The sequence below is a fragment of the Heloderma suspectum genome, chromosome 11 (genome assembly GCF_057233095.1).
Source record: "Heloderma suspectum isolate Gila_16-S chromosome 11, 16-S_ref, whole genome shotgun sequence".
Taxonomy (NCBI): domain Eukaryota; kingdom Metazoa; phylum Chordata; class Lepidosauria; order Squamata; family Helodermatidae; genus Heloderma; species Heloderma suspectum.
This window is the reverse complement of record NC_139468.1, coordinates 40,488,161-40,506,285: the sequence shown is the minus strand read 5'-3', so window position 1 is coordinate 40,506,285 and position 18,125 is coordinate 40,488,161. Positions and strand designations below refer to the sequence as shown.

Genomic DNA, 18,125 nt, shown 5'->3' with positions numbered 1-18,125 from the left:
GCCGCCCTCGGCGAGCTCGCTTTCGCCCGGCGGGGGGCGGGGGGAGGCGTTCCGGCCGCGGCCCGCCCCGGAGGGGGCGCGCGGGCTCTCCGCACAGCCGCGCCGCAGGCCGGGCCTCGTCCGCTTCCGCCCCGGCGCCGGCGGCGCCGCCCGCGCTTCCGCCCGCAGGCAAGATGGCGCCGCCCGCCTCCCGCCGGCGCCCGCGCGGCGCGCCGCGGCCGTCATCGCCCCGCGCGGCCGGGCGAGCAGGATGCTGAGCCGCCTGCAGGAGCTGCGCAAGGAGGAGGAGACGCTGCTGCGGGTCAAGGCGGCGCTGCACGACCAGCTCAGCCGCCTCAAGGTCCGGGCGGCGGGCGGCGGGCGGCGGGGCCCTGGGCGGGCGGCGCCTCGCTCGCTCGCGCGTGCCGAGGGGGCCGAGGGCCGGCCCTGCCCTGCCCGTGGGCGAGGCCGTGCCCTGCGCCGCGCCCCCGGCCGGCTCCGCCCGGCGCCCCCCGATGGGTCGGGCTGCAGCTGCCGTCGCCCCCAGCCGGCTGGGGGTGCTGGGGTTCACCTGTGGGGCACATGCTTCCACCCCCGGCTAGCCGGAGCTCCCCGGGCGCCTCGCGCCCGGCTGCCGCCGCGTGTTCCCGGCCGGGTCCTGGGTTCGAGACCCGCGCAGCGCGCGCAGCCGGCGGCTTTCGCGGCACACGCCGCAGCGAGGCTTGTTTCGCGGGAGGGCTGCTGTGGCCCCTCCCTCGCGTGCGGGAGGCCCTGGGTTCGACCCCCGGCAGCGTCTCCATGGCCGCCTGGGAAAGAGCCCCGCGCGAAACCCCCGCGACCTTGCTGGCAGGCAGCGCGGACCAGCCTTCCTCCATCCGGCGCCCCCCGGGTGCGGGGGGGGGGGGCGCCGCAGCTCCCATTGCCCCAGCCAGCCTGGGTTATGCTTGCTGGGGATGATGGGATCTGGAGAGAGAGGCAGGTTGGGGAAAGCTGGTGTCTGCAAAACTGGGCAGGATGGACCAATGGTTTGACTAGGTGCAAGGCGGTTTTCTGTGTCAGGAGAAACTGAAGAGCGGAACTCTCTGTCTTGTTTTTAGCATAGGCGGATCCCCCCCCCCCCCCCGTCTTTCTGCTTGACGGATGGGCCGTAGCTCAACGCTTTGCATGTGGGATGTCACAGGTTTAATCCCCAGCATGGCCAGGTGGGGCTGGGAAAGACCATGTCTGAAACACTGCACAGCCACTGCCAGTCAGTGAAGGCGAGACTGGGCTCGATGCAGCAATTGTCTGACTTGTTGAAAAGCGGCTCCTGGTGTTTCCAACTGCATATGCAGCAAGCCTTGCCTGAGAGCTAACATAGCTCAGGCCTAACAGATGGGTTAGTCATATTAAAAATCTCCATATAGAGGAGCAGTGTACCTACTTGTCGGTGTCATGCGCTTGAGAGGTCCTTTGCCTTTAAGTCTCCGGAAACATCTGTCTGGCCTTTGCTGGAAAACAAACTACTGATAACTAGATCAGCCTTCCCCAACCTGGCACCTTCCAAATGTGTGGGACTGCAGCCCCCATAATTCCCAGCCAACTGGGAGTTGCAGTCCAACACATCTGGAGGGTGCCAGGTTGGGGAAGGCTGGACTAGATCAGGGATCGAGACTGTGTGGCCCTCCAGATGTTGGACTGCAACTCCCATCATCTCCTTGGCTATGCTGGCTAGGACTGATGGGAGTTGCAGTCCAACATCTGGAGGGCTCCCCACTAGATGGGCTTCCTTGGTCCGATCTAGCAGGGCTCTTTGTGTGGTCTGTATTCCCCATCCTTCAGCAGGCCCATTTCATGTTACTAGCCGTGGTTCTAATTTGTCTACAAAATGTTACATAATCATATGTACAAAGTAGTTTTCCAGTTTTTCTTCCCTTTTCCTTGTCCAGCTGTCTCCACAATTCTCAATAGTAGGCCTCTATTTTCCTAGTTTTATAGATACTTAAACCTGCTTCTGCTCAGCCTTTGTCCACAAACCTCTTTGTGTTTTGCTTTTGTGTTCTTAGTATTCCCATTTGATAGATTGAGGAGTGTGGCTGAGAGTATGTGAATTTTCTTGGGCTGCACAAAAATTGGGATTGTACTTAAATCAGGATCTTTCCAAAATGCTCATGCACTCATTCTCCCTTGCCATCAGTTTTTTTTTTTAATTGTTTCCCATTTTCATATACCTAATGCAAAAATAGGGGCCGCGGTGGCTTAGTGGTTAAGACGCTGAATTGCAGACCGGAAGGTCGGCAGGACAGCAGTTCGAGACCCGAGTGCTGCGTGACGGAGTGAGCTCCTGTCTTCAGTCCCAGCTTCTGCCAACCTAGCAGTTCGAAAGCAAGAAATTGCAAGTAGTTAAATAGGTACCGCTTCGGCGGGAAAGGTAACAGCATTCCGTGCACCTCAGTGTTCAGTCATGCCGGCCACATGACCACGGAAGCGTCTTCGGACAGCGCTGGCTCTTCAGCTTAGAAATGGAGATGAGCACCACGCCCTAGAGTCGGACACGACTGGTTGGGGACACCTTTACTGCGAAATCGCTGCCTCTAGGTGATTTGCTACACAATCTCAGCATTAAAAGATAACCGTATCATAAAACCTTATTAGCATACATCATAAATTGGGTATTAAAATATATCATGCCTTTCAGCATCCCATAGGGCCCTCAAAATAGAAAAACAGCAACAGTAAGATCCATTCTGAACCCGCCCCAAAGAAGGAACATTGCACAGGGAGGGTGCTGTACATCCTTAACAGCAATCCACCTAACTTCCGATGGTAGAGAACTTGGAACAGATCCAAACTGTAGCCACACCGTTTGTGTCTTTGTGTGTGTGTGTGTTCATTCATGTAACCTTTTAGCCAGCTGGGCCTGCACTTCTTGAATTAAACTGTTTCAGGGGATTGAAAGTTGCAAGTCCACTGACCAAATTCTTTGTGTGTCAGTTAACTTCTTCCTGTGCTGCTTGCAGCCATAAAAGGGCTTGACTAGTTTCACACCAAACCTGTTGTTTGCCATGTTTGTTTAAATGCTACAAGGTTTTGGGCGTATTAGTACAGCTGTTAGCAGGGTGCCAAAACTGCGGAATGAAGACGAGAGGGAGAGGCATGCACAGACAAGGGGCAGCATTATAAATAGACAACCAGGGAATGCGCTTCCCGGAAGGGATTAGAGATTAAGCTTCCTGCCATGTGCAGATTGCATGGTGCTATGCTGATGCTGGCTTGGCATTGTTTGAGCACCTACAGGCAGAGCGGTGTGCCTTTCACGTGCCTGTGAGTGTGCTTCTCAAGCTTAGAATTTAGCTTTCTTTAGACTGTCAGTTTTCTTTTAAAATGAAAAAGGAATAACACAAAAATGAGTTTGTAGACTACATGATATGGTAATCTTAGAAATCTATGGGTGAATTGCCATTCATTCCAGTAGGGCTTGCGAAGGGGAAAATCTGAGAGGAAGCTCGTTGTTGTTGTTTATGGCTATCAGTCCAAGCACCTCCTTCTCAACCTACTGCTAACAGTAACTCATCTGTTGTGTTCCTTATTCTAAGTAACAACCCATCACTGTATTATATTCAAGAAAGAGAAGGTAACTAACTCACGTGGGAAGCATTGTTTCCAGTAAGCTATTATCACTTGTGCTGATGCTGACAAGAGCTTGTCTCCGCCATCAAGTGGATCCTGTTACTTTTTTTTCAATAAATATTGGGCATGGGGAATTGCAGTTTGCCTCACTATGAGCTTATAGAATTTCTTTCCCTAGCTGCTAAATTTTGCCAGCTCTTCACACACTGATGTTTCCTGACTTTGGGTAATGAACTGGACAAAGAGACTAGGATTAGCGGTAGGCAACCTGGTGCCCTCCAGATGTTTGGAGATGCCATCAAAATGGCAGCAAAAGAGAGGCTGAAAAACATGTACTTCCATAAGCCTGCCTGTATGAGAAATGGTCAGGGACTGTGGGAGTTGTAGTCAAAAACATCTGGAGGGCACCAGGTTGCACACCTCTGGATTAGGTTACCTCAGAGGGGCACGGACCTTTGTGAACGTGTTGCTTAGCCGTTCTTTCAAGACTGACCGTTGCAAAACATTTCTAGGTGGAGGAACTGGCGCTTCAGTCCATGATCAACGCCAAGGAAGGGGATGTGACCATCTCTTCCGCTGCTGTAATGGAGGAGCATCAGAATGTAAGGCAACCCTGTCTTCTGTTGTGAGGAAGGAAGCGGGGCGGGGGGAGATGCCATCAAAATGGCAGCAAAAGAGAGGCTGAAAAACCTGTACTTAAAGAATCATTCCGGTTCGGGTTACATCCATCCCCTGCTGACCCCAAGCTGTCAGGTGTAGTCACTATTGTGAGCTCCTCGCTACTAGGGGATGGAATTAAACGGATCCTTTAGAACCAACGAACATGAAAAAGAACATCAGGCAGTTAGATTAAATGGAACAAATCTGGGAATGAACACACATTTTTCAGCCCCTAAGAGGTTTGCATCTTTCCTTTTTTGGACTGATGGGAGTCCCATGCCAGCCATTCTGAGCTTTCCAAGTGAGAGCGGGAGCTGAAACAGAATGTAGACTTTGATCTGATCCAGCAAGGCCGCCATTAGGTTAGGTGAGATGCGTTGAGGGTATTCATACAAGTTTCTAGAGTCCTTAAGTAGCAGACTCTGTTGTTTGTGTTTCTTAGCCTGAAGTAACCAGATTTTTGTTTTTTGTATACCAAACTCATGGACAGATGGATAACGAAGCAGCTATCAATCAAACTAAACTGCAGTTACAGATGCACATCAGTGAGGAGGAGGAGGAAGAGGAATCGGATTCCTAACACGAGCCTTGTGGCCTGACTTCCTTTTTATCCCAGACTCAGGAACCTCCATGTCCATCATTCAAGGAAAATATTTACTCAGACTTTGCTTGGTGCTACAGAGACCAAACTACATTCACAAATGCAGCTGGGTTTCCCAAAGGCTTCCAGAAGTGGTGATAAATTGCGGGTGTGAGTAGGGGTGTTGGGAGAATGCAGTGTTGATGCATAACTATGTAGCATGAGTCCTTTTAAACCTACACTTTGAGCCAAGTAGCATTTGGGAGATGCAACACACAACTCTCAAAGCAATAATCTTTGTATGAAGCATCTACTGCTGTTAAAGATGGTTGGAAAGTTACTAATTCTAGGACGATGGCACTATCAAACCTCATCAGGGTAAAGAATGTAACAAAAGGGAAAAAAATAGTTCATGTTTCTTTGCATGTAGTCCTGTGCTGTGGCATTAAAAAATCCAACCACTGATTATATATGAGATACCTAAATTCTAACCACCTTTGGTGTATTGTATTAAATTTTCAACACTTCATGAATTGTCTACAAGTAGTAATAGGAAATGTCTTCAACTCCAACTTTTTGTTTTTACTTCTGAAGTGGTCATTATGGAACTGTGGTCCTTCCAACAAGTGTCAGATGACTGCATTTAGCGAAGATGGAAGAGACACAAATACAAATTAGATAGGAAAGTTCTGGTCATGAATGGGAGTGCCCAAGTATTTTTTTTCCCAACTTGTTTGGCCAGCACAAGCTCTGCTAGAATGAATCTATCTTTTGGGACCAATCTGGTTCCAGCTAAGGAATTCTAAGATAAGTCCTGCTGCAAACAAGTCGTGTGGTCTCGATCTATGGTTGCTGCCATGGCAGTTCCTATGGTTTCCTTTAGCATAGTTGGAGAGCTGCTGCTCCTAGGTTCCTTTGCTCAGTGATGTTGCCATGGAAGAACCTGTTGCTGCTTCCTTTTCGCCATTGCAGCAGCCTTGCTCTTTGTTGATGCGGGGAGTGCAGCTGGTCACAGTCCTGGCTGTTTTCCTTCCATGCTGTCCTTGACCTCAGCTGCTTTTCCCTACTCTTGTTCTTCTCAACTGCAGACCAGAGAGAAATGAGCTTGTCAACACCGGGAATTTGCTGGGGAATTTCTGCTCAGCAATTTTGTGGTACTGTTTCATGTGATGGTGTTGTGCTGAGGATTGCACACCTGAGTTTACAGTATAATAAAATCCCCAAGCTTAGAGGAATGTCGGCCAAGATGAAAGGGTGGGACTCGGCCCAGGTGTATGGCTATATAAAGGTGCTTGAACAGGTGCCCCTTTTTCTGTCACTGGCCTGGAGGTGCAGGGGACAACTGCAGCACCTGTGCTCCAGCCATAAGTTGAGGGGGAGCACATGTAGAAGAGGAGGCACAGATCTGAAGGTTAGGGCCAGAGATGCAAATTTGCCTTGAGATCTGTCTTGACGCCAGCCAGTTCACAGCAATTAATATTTTTAAAAAATAGTTCCCCGAAGTACCTTCATGATATATTTATTAGTGTAAGATGAAATTGCTCAACATCTGAAAGAATAAAACGATTAAAAGAATTTTCAAACACGAAGTATGCACAGTTTGTCATATCAAACTTCAGCGGACCTAGAAGAGAAGCAACTCTGATGCATTTCTCCTTTTTTTAAACAAGACACCTTTGATTCTGTCTGAAGGATTGTTTTCCTATCACCTGTTCTCAAAATACAAATACCAGATTAACTGGGAGGGAGATGTACACCACTAAGCAATCCCCAGATATTCAACAAGACACTTACAAATAAATAGAAGTGTCAACAAATTTCCTTATGTTGACAGGGTGAGGAAAAGAGAGGGTGGCAGTATAGGGCTCAGGCCCTGCTCACATCTACCAAGAGTTTGTTACACAAAGATCAGCTCATAACTTCAATCTCAGCTTAGTAGCAGCAAGTACATGCTTGGGAGAGGCTTGTTCAAGGCATCCCTCACTGTTTTGCCCAAGACTGGCTAAGCAAGACTTAATGTACCACCAAGTCACAAAAGGCTCGAGGTCAAACCAACCTAGCTGGGGGGGGGGGGGGGGGGGAGAAGCAGCACCGGCAGGATTTCCCATTGCGAAAGGATATCCAACGTTCACTCCAAATGTGCATATCGCTAACTTAAAGCATTACATATTTGGTCAGTTAACAAATAAGTAATCAAACACAACAGCTGTTAATTTAGAACCCCAAAGAGAAATGGAAATTGACATGGAAAATAATTTGGCACATGCTAAGTAGAGACACATTTTTCTTTAAAGGGAATAGGGCGGTGGGGGCGGGGGGGAATACACTTCCTAGTAGACAGAAGCTTTGAAAAACAGGACCAAAACAGCATTGCTTTAGACAGTTGGATAGGAGGTGGGTTGGAACGTAAATCCACCAAGCGCCGCCCCAGCTCATTTCAGTGGGTCTTGTGTGGGGCTCCTATTCAAGCCCCACTTGGAATGAAGATTGCATAACACTTGGTGAATTCTTTGCATCACTGTTTGATATTCAGACTCCTCCAGCATGGGTTGGGGTACTAGGCTGGTTTAGGCCGATGGTGGAACACAGCCAGCCTGCAAAATCCACTTCTTCAGCCTCTGATCTCTTAATGAACACGTGGACCTGGAGGAAGCAAAAAAATAAAAAGTTATTCTAAAAGGATACCGTTCCTAACCTTGGCCCAGTTTCTGAGGCAAGCAAAGGCCTAGGGATTTGTCCTCAGCAGGGACAGTACTAGGGGAGCAAAATACAGTTTCCCTGCACAAGTGGAGGTGGCCAGAGGAGTTCTTTTTAGTCCAGCGCCCCTAGGGACAATGTTGAACTTCACACCATGATCTCTGCTGAGCAGCTAGAGAGCAGAAACTGGTAGGAGAAACTCCTGGAACTCCTCTGAACATTTTAACAGAGAAATTAACTTTCCACTCACCATAAGCTGCTTTAGATCTGCCCTCTCTGCTGGATTCTTGATCAGGCTGTTTAAAAAGGAAAACTTATCATATTCCTGTTGCTATTTTGGTTCTCCCCTCAAAATCTGATAGAAGGTACAGTAGAACAGGGGCAAAGGTAAGAGATGCCCCTGGCCCATTCCATCTCCCCAAGACCTGACTTCCCCCAGATGGTGTGGCTCCGATTGGTAATTCTTGCATGGTTCCTGTTCATTTGGGTTTGTGCAGAAGAACTCTCCACACCCGCCCAGCCTGGCTTGTGCTACATGTTAAATGAATGGGAAATGAATGATCCAAGCACCTTGGGCCAGCCTGCTGAGAAGCCCTTTGCAAAAATGAAACCCAAACACCCTTTTTTTTGGTATTAGTGCACCCAAAATTCCTTTTTAAGAAGAAAAAAGGTTCCTCTGAAAACAAACTGCTCAACAACTCAACTCACCATTTGTTCACAAAGTCTTGGAATTCTGGGCTGAAGACTCCGCCGGGAAGCTTTGGAGGAGGCTGAAAACAACATCGCAAAAATATGAAAGCAAGTGGAATAAATGTTGCAACCTACGTAATCCCCAAGACTTGCAGTAGTGTTCATTGTTACACAAGACCTTCAGGTTGACAACACAAAAGGCGTGATAGACGATGCAAGTGTGATGCGGTTGTCAACACACGCGGGACTCTTTACGGTAGAGAAGGACTGGGTGCATCCACAAATGCAACTTCAGGAGGGACAGCTGCGTATTGCAAGGCACAGAGCGGCTGCCAAACCATTTTATTCCCCAAACCCCTTTACATACCAACATGAGATGCCTTTTGAGACCGGAAGCACAGATTTAATGTTGCTATAGTAACTGCTTTTGCATATATGTTGCTGTTGCCAAAGGTCATGGTCTTCCGGCAAGATTTCAAAAAATGGTTCTACTTTTAAATCACACACACAGTAACAGATTTGTGAATCATCAGTTGAAGTGCATAAAAGTGCACTTTTGTACTTTGGACATGTACACAACAGCGACTCTAAGTGCCAAACTGGGAATCGGAGCTCCAGAAGGGGAACACCACACTGATCACACTATAGTGGTGCTTTCCCCAATGTATAAGAAGGTATTTCACCAGGGGAGTAGTTTCCAGTCTGCTACTTGTGTGCAGTCGATAGGGTGGCCCCTGTGAGCCACCATGTACTGGAAAGGCAGAGTTTTAAGTAGCTTGGAGTTTCTGCCTCAGTAATGTTTCCCGGAGAACAATATTGTAGGTGTGGCTTGACCAGAGCTGGAGGGGTCCTTTCCCTCTGAGACAGAGTTGGGGAAACTTTAGTCTGTGGGCTGGCTGAGGCCCAGGGGGTCTCCACATCCGGCCTGCAGCATCCCCTCCTTGGCCCAACTCCATGCACAGCAATTTGGCAGGGGGATTTGTGGGGAGGAGGTTGTAGCTGGGGAGGGAAGAAGAGGAAGGCAAAGAGAGAGAGTGGCGTGTGCACGTGCGTGTGTCCAAGCAAGAGAGCGAGATATGGAGGGACAGAGTAGTCCGCTGCCGCCAACTTTTTGGCTCCCCCCCCCCCTTTTTTTTTTTACTTTGGTCCCATCACCCACTGGCATGCAGGCCCTACAGGGTTCCTTGAAGGGAATGTGGCCCTCAGGTGAAAATGGCTCCCTAATGCTGCTCTGAGACACAGGGAAGTGCAAGATCACCACAACTGGAGGAGACTTCAGGCGGGAGAGTTTCTGCTAGGGGTCCTTCCAGGCCCAAATATGGCAACAGGCCAGAGTTTATGGGGAAGAATTTCTCCCATCCGGCTTGTCCCACTTGCTTGAGTCCTCTGGATTCGAAAGCACTGCTTGACCTCCAGTGTAGCACGGCTTCTTCGCCCCTGCTCGTGGCTGTAACCAGGGTAAGGCAAGCTAACTTTGCATGTTGAATTCATGAAGGATCCTGCCGCAGGAACAGTGCCTGGGACCAGGTGAAGCCTGAACCCTGTTCATGGTCCTCATCTGTCTCCTAAGCACTTGTACATTGCAAAACCCAGAAAAGCCAACATGCAGGATACAGAGCAGCAGCAGCTGGCTTACCTCGTTGACGATATAGTCTAGGAGTTCAAAAATGGCCATTGGGGGTCTGCTGTCCGAGCCGTAGGCTGAAAAGACACCGCAGAGGCTGGATGTTAATGAGATGCCTCGCTTTGGTTTGTGCCTTTTGCATTTACTTCTAACTTTTCCGGTAAGTTTTATCACCTCTAAAACTGCCTCATAATGGTGGCTTTTAAATACTCGTATTAAAGTCCAGATATTAATTGCTTAAGAAATGCTTATGAAATGAACACTGAATTTCTGCGATTAATTACCTCTTTAAAAAATTTCAGTGTGAAATGTCTGCCAAAAACATTTGGCAACAGGCAGTTATGCTGTTGGCCTAGTCAGAATGAGGCACTTGTGAAACAGGAAGCGGTCAGGACTGTCTGAGCAGAGCCACTTCTGCAGAAGAAGCAATGAATGCAAGAGCATGCCTTTCAGTCAACTCCTTTTCACTACTCCCGAGGGGAAGCTTGTGCGGTTTTTGCTACCTTAGCTTAGGAAGTCGCATAATGATAGGACTGATGCTGAACAATCCAGCAGAACAGACATCTTCCCAAAGGTGTGCTCAGCTCCTGTTTACACAAATGGGATATTTTTAAAATGACTCTTCATTCCTGGTCTGTGTGTGTGTGTGTGTGTGTGTGTGTGCAGACTCCTCTTTAAAGAGGTGCTGCATATACCCCACCTCCCGAGCATCCTTCTTCATAGGCGCATGGCCAAAGGAGGGTTCTTTGAAGCCCTACCCAAAAGAGCCACCATTCAGAGGAGGACTATTTCCTGTATAGAAGGCAGAATAGAGAACGTCTCTGGGTGGCATCATATGTCTTTGCTGAACATGGTCCTCCCTTTATGTGTGGTTGGGACTGGACAACATGCTCCCTGGGAGTGAAGAGTGCATGGCTGCTACAAAATACAGGAGATTTCATATAAAAACATGGGTGGGGGGAGAAAGAAAGAATGTCTGCAAGTATAAAATACACCAAAGTTCTTCATTGCCAGTTCCAGACTATTATCATCAAGAACTCTCCTGTTGCTTGAAACCTGGAGTTTTCTCTATATAGTTAGCATAATCTCTGGAATATTTCTGTACCGTCTGATGAAGGGATCTGTGAAAGCCGAAAACCCCTACACCAAGCCCAATTTAGCCCAAGAACATGTATTCTCCCTGACACCTCCAGCCCTTGCACACAGATTGCGTCGCACAATGCTGTCTCACCACTCATTGGCCGACTTGGTGTTCTTTGCCTCGGTGATGTCTCGGAGATGGGAGAGTCACCCCCGATGGAGCAGCCAAACATGAGCTCCAGCTCCTTCGAATCTGGTGGAGGAATTGGGTACCTGCCGATGGCCATTTCTACCAGAGAGAGACCCATGCTCCAGATGTCTGACTGCACCGAATAGTGCGTCCCTTGGAGTCTTTCTGGCTACATGCACAAAGTGACAAAAAAAGTAAAATAAATCTTTAAAAACTGAAGCAACTGAAATTTGCAACATGAATGAGGGAAAACCCCATTCAGGCATAACCTGGGGAGTGTGACAAAGACAGCAAAGCTGATGGAGAAATGTGATTCCATTCTTTCAGTCGGGTACTCATTTTTATTTTTATTTTTTGTCTTGCCTGATGACTTGGAAGCCTCTCCAACCAGGAAACCTTCAGGAATGTCGCGCTCTTGAGGACTCCATAAACACCAAAGAGAATTGCTAACTTTCTGTTTTAATTTCTGCCGCTGACATGCTATCTATTATATCCATGCCACAGAAAACCCTATCATGCTCTAGCTGGGACAAGTGTTGTCTCTACAAGCTCCCACTGAAACTGTTCCTAGAAATAAACGTAACCACTTCCCCCAAGGGAAGTAGAATAGACTGGCCAGACACAGGGATCTAGAGTACCATTCCATTTGACCTGTCTTTCACTCTCCCATCCCTGACCACAACTGAAGTTCAGAGAGCATAGATTCCTGGCAAGGTTTGATCCTAGCAACATCTGTCATAACTGCATCAAACTGCAAGTCTTCTAGATGGAGATGAGCATGTATACAATTGCACACATGTCATTCTGTTGCATATACACAACTGCAAAGCACATAAACTTGTAACACATGAAACATCTACATGAGGATTGTACTCACACGAATTCCTACACTGAAGCATGCTGTGTGTAGCCATTTTGTCATATGGGAAACTGTCATATAACAGTTTTATCATCTGTACTTACGGACATGTAGGACCTTGTGCCCACAAAGGAGTTTGCCATTGAATCTATCAGTTGTCCGCTGACACCAAAATCACAAAGCTTGATCTCCCCTCTAGAGTTAACCAAAATGTTGGATGGCTTAACATCTGGGGGGAAAAAGGGTTAATGGACAATATTGTCATTATTTATTCCAAGCATTTCTGCCCTGCCTTTCTATCTTTGATGCTCATTATATATTAAAATGAAATGGGAGGGTGGGAGGGGGCATCAAACCATAATAGCTACAACAAAAAAGTGAGGGTGGAAATCTTTCCTTTTCCATTACTGTTTCCCTTCGAAATGCACCCATTGCCTTTTCATAGTACTGCAGGTTTCCTCCAGCGAGGATTCCATTCACCACATACAGAAGGTGCCAAGGGGTTCCCACCTCCCCCATCCACAGAAGTCACTGGCTTTATGTGCTCTGATTTTTACTACAAACCAAAAGCATTCTCAGAGGTAGTGTAATTGGGTAAGCCACCCTGATCGGGTCCATATATGATCCAAACATATTCCATTTCAAACTCCGTCCAAAACACAAAATGGACCACATGGTTCCTTGTGGGTTGCTCCAAAGGGTGACTGGGCCAAAAAAGACAGCTGCAGCTCCTCAAATCACAAAGAAAAACAGTTGTGGAAACGGATGAGAATGCTGAAGCACCTTGAAGACCCTCACTTTTTGGTCCCATGGACCTACCTTATACAAAATCCAGTCCCACGGATTCATCTAAACAAGTTGTGTTGATTCCAGCCCTCCCACACCAGGTGTCCTCCAGATGTGTTGGACTACAACTCCCATCATTGCCAGCCAGCAGGAGGACTGGTCTATTCAGATTGGAGGTTTCAGGCAGGGAGAGGCCGTCATTTTGACTGGAGAGGCCATCTGGGATGGAATCTGGGGCCGTCTGCATCCGAAACATGCACCCTTCCACTCAGGTCTGGCCCCTCCCAGATGCTGGCACTGTAGCTCAGTGGTGGAGCACATGCTTTGCATGTGGTAGGTCCTGGGTTCATTTCCCGCCATCTTCAGGCAGGGCCAGGAAGGAACCCTGCCCAAAACTACCGCTGCCAGTCACTGCTGACAATACTGGGCTAGATGGACCAAGGGCCTCAGTATATGGCAGCTTCCTGAGTACAAAGGCCAGGAGCCCTTCAATATAGCACACTGCTGGCATAAATGCCAGCTATTTACTGTTGGGTTGGATAGATGCAAGGTTACGAGAACCTATCCTCAGCAGGTTACAGATGGGATTTTGTTCTTTTAAAAAAAAACCAATCTGTATTTCCGTTTACCCAGAAAAGTTTCCCCACCAGGGGCGATGCAAGAATTTCCAGCTGAATTTCTAAGTTCTTTCACCACACAGACCTCCACATGTGACTTGCTACCTTTGTCCCTTCACTGAAAGGGTCCATGCGTTCATGTTCACAAGATCAGAGTGGCACAGGGCAAAAGCGACAACTCCACAAGATCACTTGCTTGGACGCTTTTCAGTTGGGGGAGACCAGAGTTCAAGTCCCTGCTCAGCCACAAAGCACACGGGGTGCCCTTGTGCCCGTTACACTCACACACTCTTCTCTCTCTCTCTCTCTCTCTCTCTCTCTCAATCTCTCAGCCTAGCCTAATGTATAATGGGGGAGAAATTATGTACGCCTGAGCTCCTGTGGGGAAGCTTGGGATTAAAATTTAAAAGCAAAATAAAGAATAATCAATGAAGTTGTGCCTATTTGTGAGTAGCTGCCAACATCTCTCTGCCAACAGGGAGGCTGCAGTTCACCAACTCTCCATTCATCTACATTCACTCTGAATCACACATGCCTCCCAGAAGGGGCATCAACAGGAGGGGCAAGTAGACCCCAGTGTCTTGCACATGGCGGGCTGAGTCAACAGAGATAGGCAAGTAAACACCTGCGCTCACAGCCAGAAGGGCAAACTGTGTGGGATGGACTTGATGGAAAGCCACGCCGGGGAGGGGATGAGGCTCAAAGGGAGAGCACAGGTGTTGTGTACCAAATATCCTGGGATTTCCCCAAACAAGTTATAATCTCTGCATGTCATGGAACAATAAACCAAAACAAGTTTGTCTGAAGGGATACAACAGGCAATAGACTCTTCAAGTCCTCATCTTTGGACAAGCTTGCAAAAAACATTTTTTCCTGCTGGAGTCCATCATTCACTGGACCTTCTTGGTCAACTTAGATCCACTGGATTCTTCCAACAGAACTAGATCCAACGGAAGGGGTCGAGTGAGTGTTTTGTTTTTGCAGAAGTGAAGGCTCACTGGAGAAAAATGTGGTTGCCTGAATCAAACCCTATCTATCTATCTATCTATCTATCTATCTGATATGAGGAAAATCACACACACACGCACACACACACACAGGCAGCCTTGCTTCCTTAGATGAAGGCTGCAGGTAACTAGGCAACTGAACACTGACTATTTATGACTGCTCAAGCACTGGAAGCAATTCTTTTCATCTTCTCTGCTGTAGGCGTAGGACACCACTCTGTTGAAGAGAGCACTTATCCAGTCATTAGCAATGCATTAAGCCTGATGAAGCAGGCAGACATACCGGCAATCAATTCTACCAGTAAAGAGGGTGGGGTGCGGGGTTGGGAAAGAGCCACAGAAAGTGGCGGGGAGTTCAAGGAAAGAGAAGACGCAGCCTCCCACCACTTCTACTTGTGGATTCAGAAGTGGGGGAGGCGGGTGTCAAGGGACCAGGGTTCCTTCCCCCGCTGCTACACTAGGAACCCCTCTGTGGACGCTATATAAAAAGGAGGGTCCATAGAGGTTTCCAGAAGGGTCGCCATGTTCATCTGTTGCATCTGATGAAGTGGGCTGATGCCATCATAATTTTGTCAGTCTTTAAGCTGCCACAAGAGGCTTTGTTGTTTTCCCATGGATGTCACCTTCCGCACAGGATCCTAGGAAGCTGCCTGATCCTGAGCCAGACCCTTGGTCCATCACTGGCCCAGTGTTGTCGACACCGACTGGCAGCAGCAGCTCTCCAGAGCTTCAGGCGGGAGTCTTTCCCAGTCCTACCTGCAGAGGCTGGGGATCGAACCTGGGACCTTCTGCCTGCCAAGCAGGGGCTGTGCCACGGAGCCAGGGGCTTTCCATCCACTCCCCCCCACACACCGTTTGTCCTTCTGCCCCTAAGAAGGCTACACAAAGCAAAGCAGCGAGATTACAGCTCCCCATCTCTTGACTTCTTGCACAAACACACCACCGTGCATTAACTCTGTGCCCCTCGCCCCCCGCAGGCATTCAACCTCTTTGAGGGGTAGGGGGCTGGGAACAGGCCAGCGGCTCCCCCTGGGGCACCCGCTGGCCTCTGGTCCTCACCCGACTGTGTGCCCATGAGCGCATGCAACGGCCCCCTTTGGACACTAACGCCTCGGGTCACCCATGGCTAGTGCTCAGTAGCACACTTCCAGGGCAGGAGGGGGCTCCCTGTGGCCACTGTGCAACGGGAGGGGCAGCAATAGGGCAGCACTGTTGCCCCACAGCCCCTCCAACAGCCTCCTCCACTGAGATTTCTCAGGCCCAAGAGCGGCTGATGCCCCCTGCCTGATGCGGCCCTACAAGACTCAGGAGAGAGCACAAGCGAGACGGCTGTGGAAACTTTAGGTTTTAGAATGTGTCAATTCTTGCCCTACTTTACTACTTCTTGAGGAAAAACAGCATTTAATTTTAGTCTATTATCAGTTCTACTGCGGGCTCTTCAATAGTTTTCATGGTTTTAATATCTTCATTTTTTGAGATTTTCGCCGGCTGGATTATTGTGCTGCTTTGTTATTTTACCGCTGTGTTGGGTTTTTGTGACTGTAAACCACTTTGACAGCACTTGTCAATTAGTCAGTGTAGAAATCTTGTAACTAACTAAAATATTCAAAATTTAAAAAAATAAATCCACAGAGAGAGAGTGCCCAACATTTTTACAACCAGTTTGTGTGATCCGCACACCTTGCATTTGCAGAGTCCTGATGGTGCAAACCAGCCACTCGTTCCCTGGGCTCTTGGGCACAAATGTTCACTTGAGTGCACGGAGCCCAGCCCACAGCAGTGCTGGGCTAGCGCCCCAGGGAGGCTGGGTGGGCTGGGCCCTAATGCCCCACAGGACGGTCAGTTGCTGGGGCCATCACTGGCAAGACCCACGCATAGCCAACAAACACAGCAAACACAGCAAGATCGTGATGACATCAGGATTCTCCATGTCAGCAGCACGCACCAGCACCAGAATGGAGGCTCCCCACTGCAGGAGTCAACACAAGTCGTGTATAGACCTGGGGGACCTCTTCCAGCCAAGGACCCAATTCCATTTCAGAGAAGCTCTCAGGAGTCACATTTCCATGGCGGACGAGGCCAAAGGCAAAAGAGGCAGGGTCAGCATACCAAAACGACCAGCACTGTCTAGCTTCAAGTTCTCATTGCCAGGACCCAAGAATTAGGAGTGGCATTTCAAACGTGCAACCCCTGGGAAGCCACCAAATAATCGGTGCTCGGGGAAAGGGACGTGGCCATCTGGGAAGCCCCAGAGGCTACATCCCCCACCCCAGGGCGGACCAGCTCTCGCCCGGACATTGGAAAGGGATCCCAGGAGGCACCGAGCTTGCTGCAGGCCCTCCTGTGGTCCGTGCCACGTTGAAGCATTCACAGGAATGGTCAGCGAGAGGAAAAGCAGCAGCCTTCCGGGCCACCGTGGGTTTGGCATGAGCCCATCTGTGCGGTTCCCATTCATGTCTTCCTGGATGAAACACGCAGCAACGGCTTCCGTTGACCTTCCCCCGCCCCCGCTCTCATAACATCCCAGTGTTTTATGGCTGCAGAAGGAGCTGGCGGAGAGCCTACGTAAAAGCGGCCAATGAGACTGATGCACGAGTACAGGGCTAGTTCTTTGTTGCTCCCTGGCTAGCGTGTGAGCCCAAGCGTTCTCCAGCAGATTGATGGCCCTCAGAGAAGCAGGATTCCCACCCCCACTCCTCTGTCATGCCTCTCGTGGAGGTACCAAGGTGTTCCACGCAGCGTCTTCACTGCCTTGTCTCCATGCTGGCAGGCATCGGTGTGAAATGCTCCCCATCTGGGCAAGGTGACCTACACATCCGCTGCTGCGCCAACGCCTGGAGCATTCAGGATGTGGGGACGTTCTTATGTGCCTTCTTCAGGCTCTGCATTTGATTCCCTCAGCTGGCCCTGGGCAGTCCTAGGAAGCTGAAGGGTGTCTGCCCAGCCTTCTCCCCGTCTTTACTGAACACTTCCACAATCGCCTTGGAAAACAGCAGTCACAAAACCTAACCACATCTACTTCATTTTAAACATCACAGACATCTGAGCATTTTCCAGAAGACATTCTTGGTTGGGGTTAAAGGAGGCATAGGCACATTTTAATCTGTTCTAGCATAGAACGTTTTACATTTCAATAGGGATTTTCTTCCCTGTGAGGTTCGTTGGATTGTAGTTTTTTGTGCCACTACCCTCACAAGACAGTGATTAGAAACCAAAATGAAACCATGTAGCCCAACTGCAGATTCCAAGTTTCTTTTTGGAGCCCCCTCTTGTATCCCACCAGGGCACCCCAACCTGAGAGAAGGGAGAAACACAGCGGCAACTGGGGAACAATTGCACTGCAGTGGTCAGAAGAACGTGGATGAAATGGAAGCAAAGCAGATACCCCAGGATTAGAATCAGATGAGATATTCTTCGTGGGAGGGAGGGGGAGTTTAAAAGTTTTGGTGTACTTGATGCTTGCAATCTTAATCAATAAACCAGTTGAAGTAACACAACTGACTGTTCTAGCTGTTTCTCTCATATCTATATCTATCTATATGATTTTTCTGAGCCCTTTAATCTCTTATTCATTTGCATTCTCTGGCTTTATTGATTTCCACTGCCCAAGTATCCGATAATGGGTGTCAGGAAGAGACAGCTGATGCGAACACACTTTTAGATATTGACTTTTCAAAACAGCATCTCTGGGTTTGTAAACACCAAGTCGCACTCAGCTCCTGCGGCACTGCGAAGGAGCCGTGTTGG

At 48.9% G+C, this 18,125-nt stretch overlaps 2 protein-coding genes across 2 annotated transcripts in view; one reads left to right on the top strand and one right to left on the bottom strand.

The window, feature by feature from the left end:
• The first annotated feature begins 228 nt into the window (after positions 1–228).
• On the top strand, positions 229–5,355 carry SNAPC5 (small nuclear RNA activating complex polypeptide 5). Its single transcript, XM_084817501.1, has 3 exons — positions 229–340; positions 4,101–4,190; positions 4,739–5,355. The coding sequence occupies exons 1-3, from the start codon at positions 251–253 to the stop codon at positions 4,826–4,828; spliced, it is 270 nt and encodes an 89-aa protein (XP_084673627.1). The 5' UTR covers positions 229–250; the 3' UTR covers positions 4,829–5,355.
• Positions 5,356–5,392: 37 nt separating this feature from the next.
• MAP2K1 (mitogen-activated protein kinase kinase 1) overlaps positions 5,393–18,125 on the bottom strand; it is a 48,721-nt gene continuing 35,988 nt past the window's right edge. The window contains exons 6-11 of the mRNA XM_084817499.1: positions 12,073–12,197; positions 11,071–11,278; positions 9,852–9,916; positions 8,234–8,295; positions 7,776–7,821; positions 5,393–7,471 (exon numbers count right to left, since the gene is read on the bottom strand). Of these exons, the coding sequence (XP_084673625.1) occupies positions 7,358–7,471; positions 7,776–7,821; positions 8,234–8,295; positions 9,852–9,916; positions 11,071–11,278; positions 12,073–12,197 (620 nt within the window). The 3' untranslated portion in view covers positions 5,393–7,357. The remainder of the gene's footprint in view (positions 7,472–7,775; positions 7,822–8,233; positions 8,296–9,851; positions 9,917–11,070; positions 11,279–12,072; positions 12,198–18,125) is intronic.

Excerpts from the sequence above, each read along its gene's own strand:
- SNAPC5 (XM_084817501.1), top strand. The coding sequence starts at position 251 with ATGCTGAGCCGCCTGCAGGAGCTGCGCAAGGAGGAGGAGACGCTGCTG. Across the intron at positions 341-4,100 it reads ACCAGCTCAGCCGCCTCAAG|GTGGAGGAACTGGCGCTTCA; the intron begins GTCCGGGCGGCG and ends AAACATTTCTAG. Across the intron at positions 4,191-4,738 it reads TAATGGAGGAGCATCAGAAT|ATGGATAACGAAGCAGCTAT; the intron begins GTAAGGCAACCC and ends ACTCATGGACAG.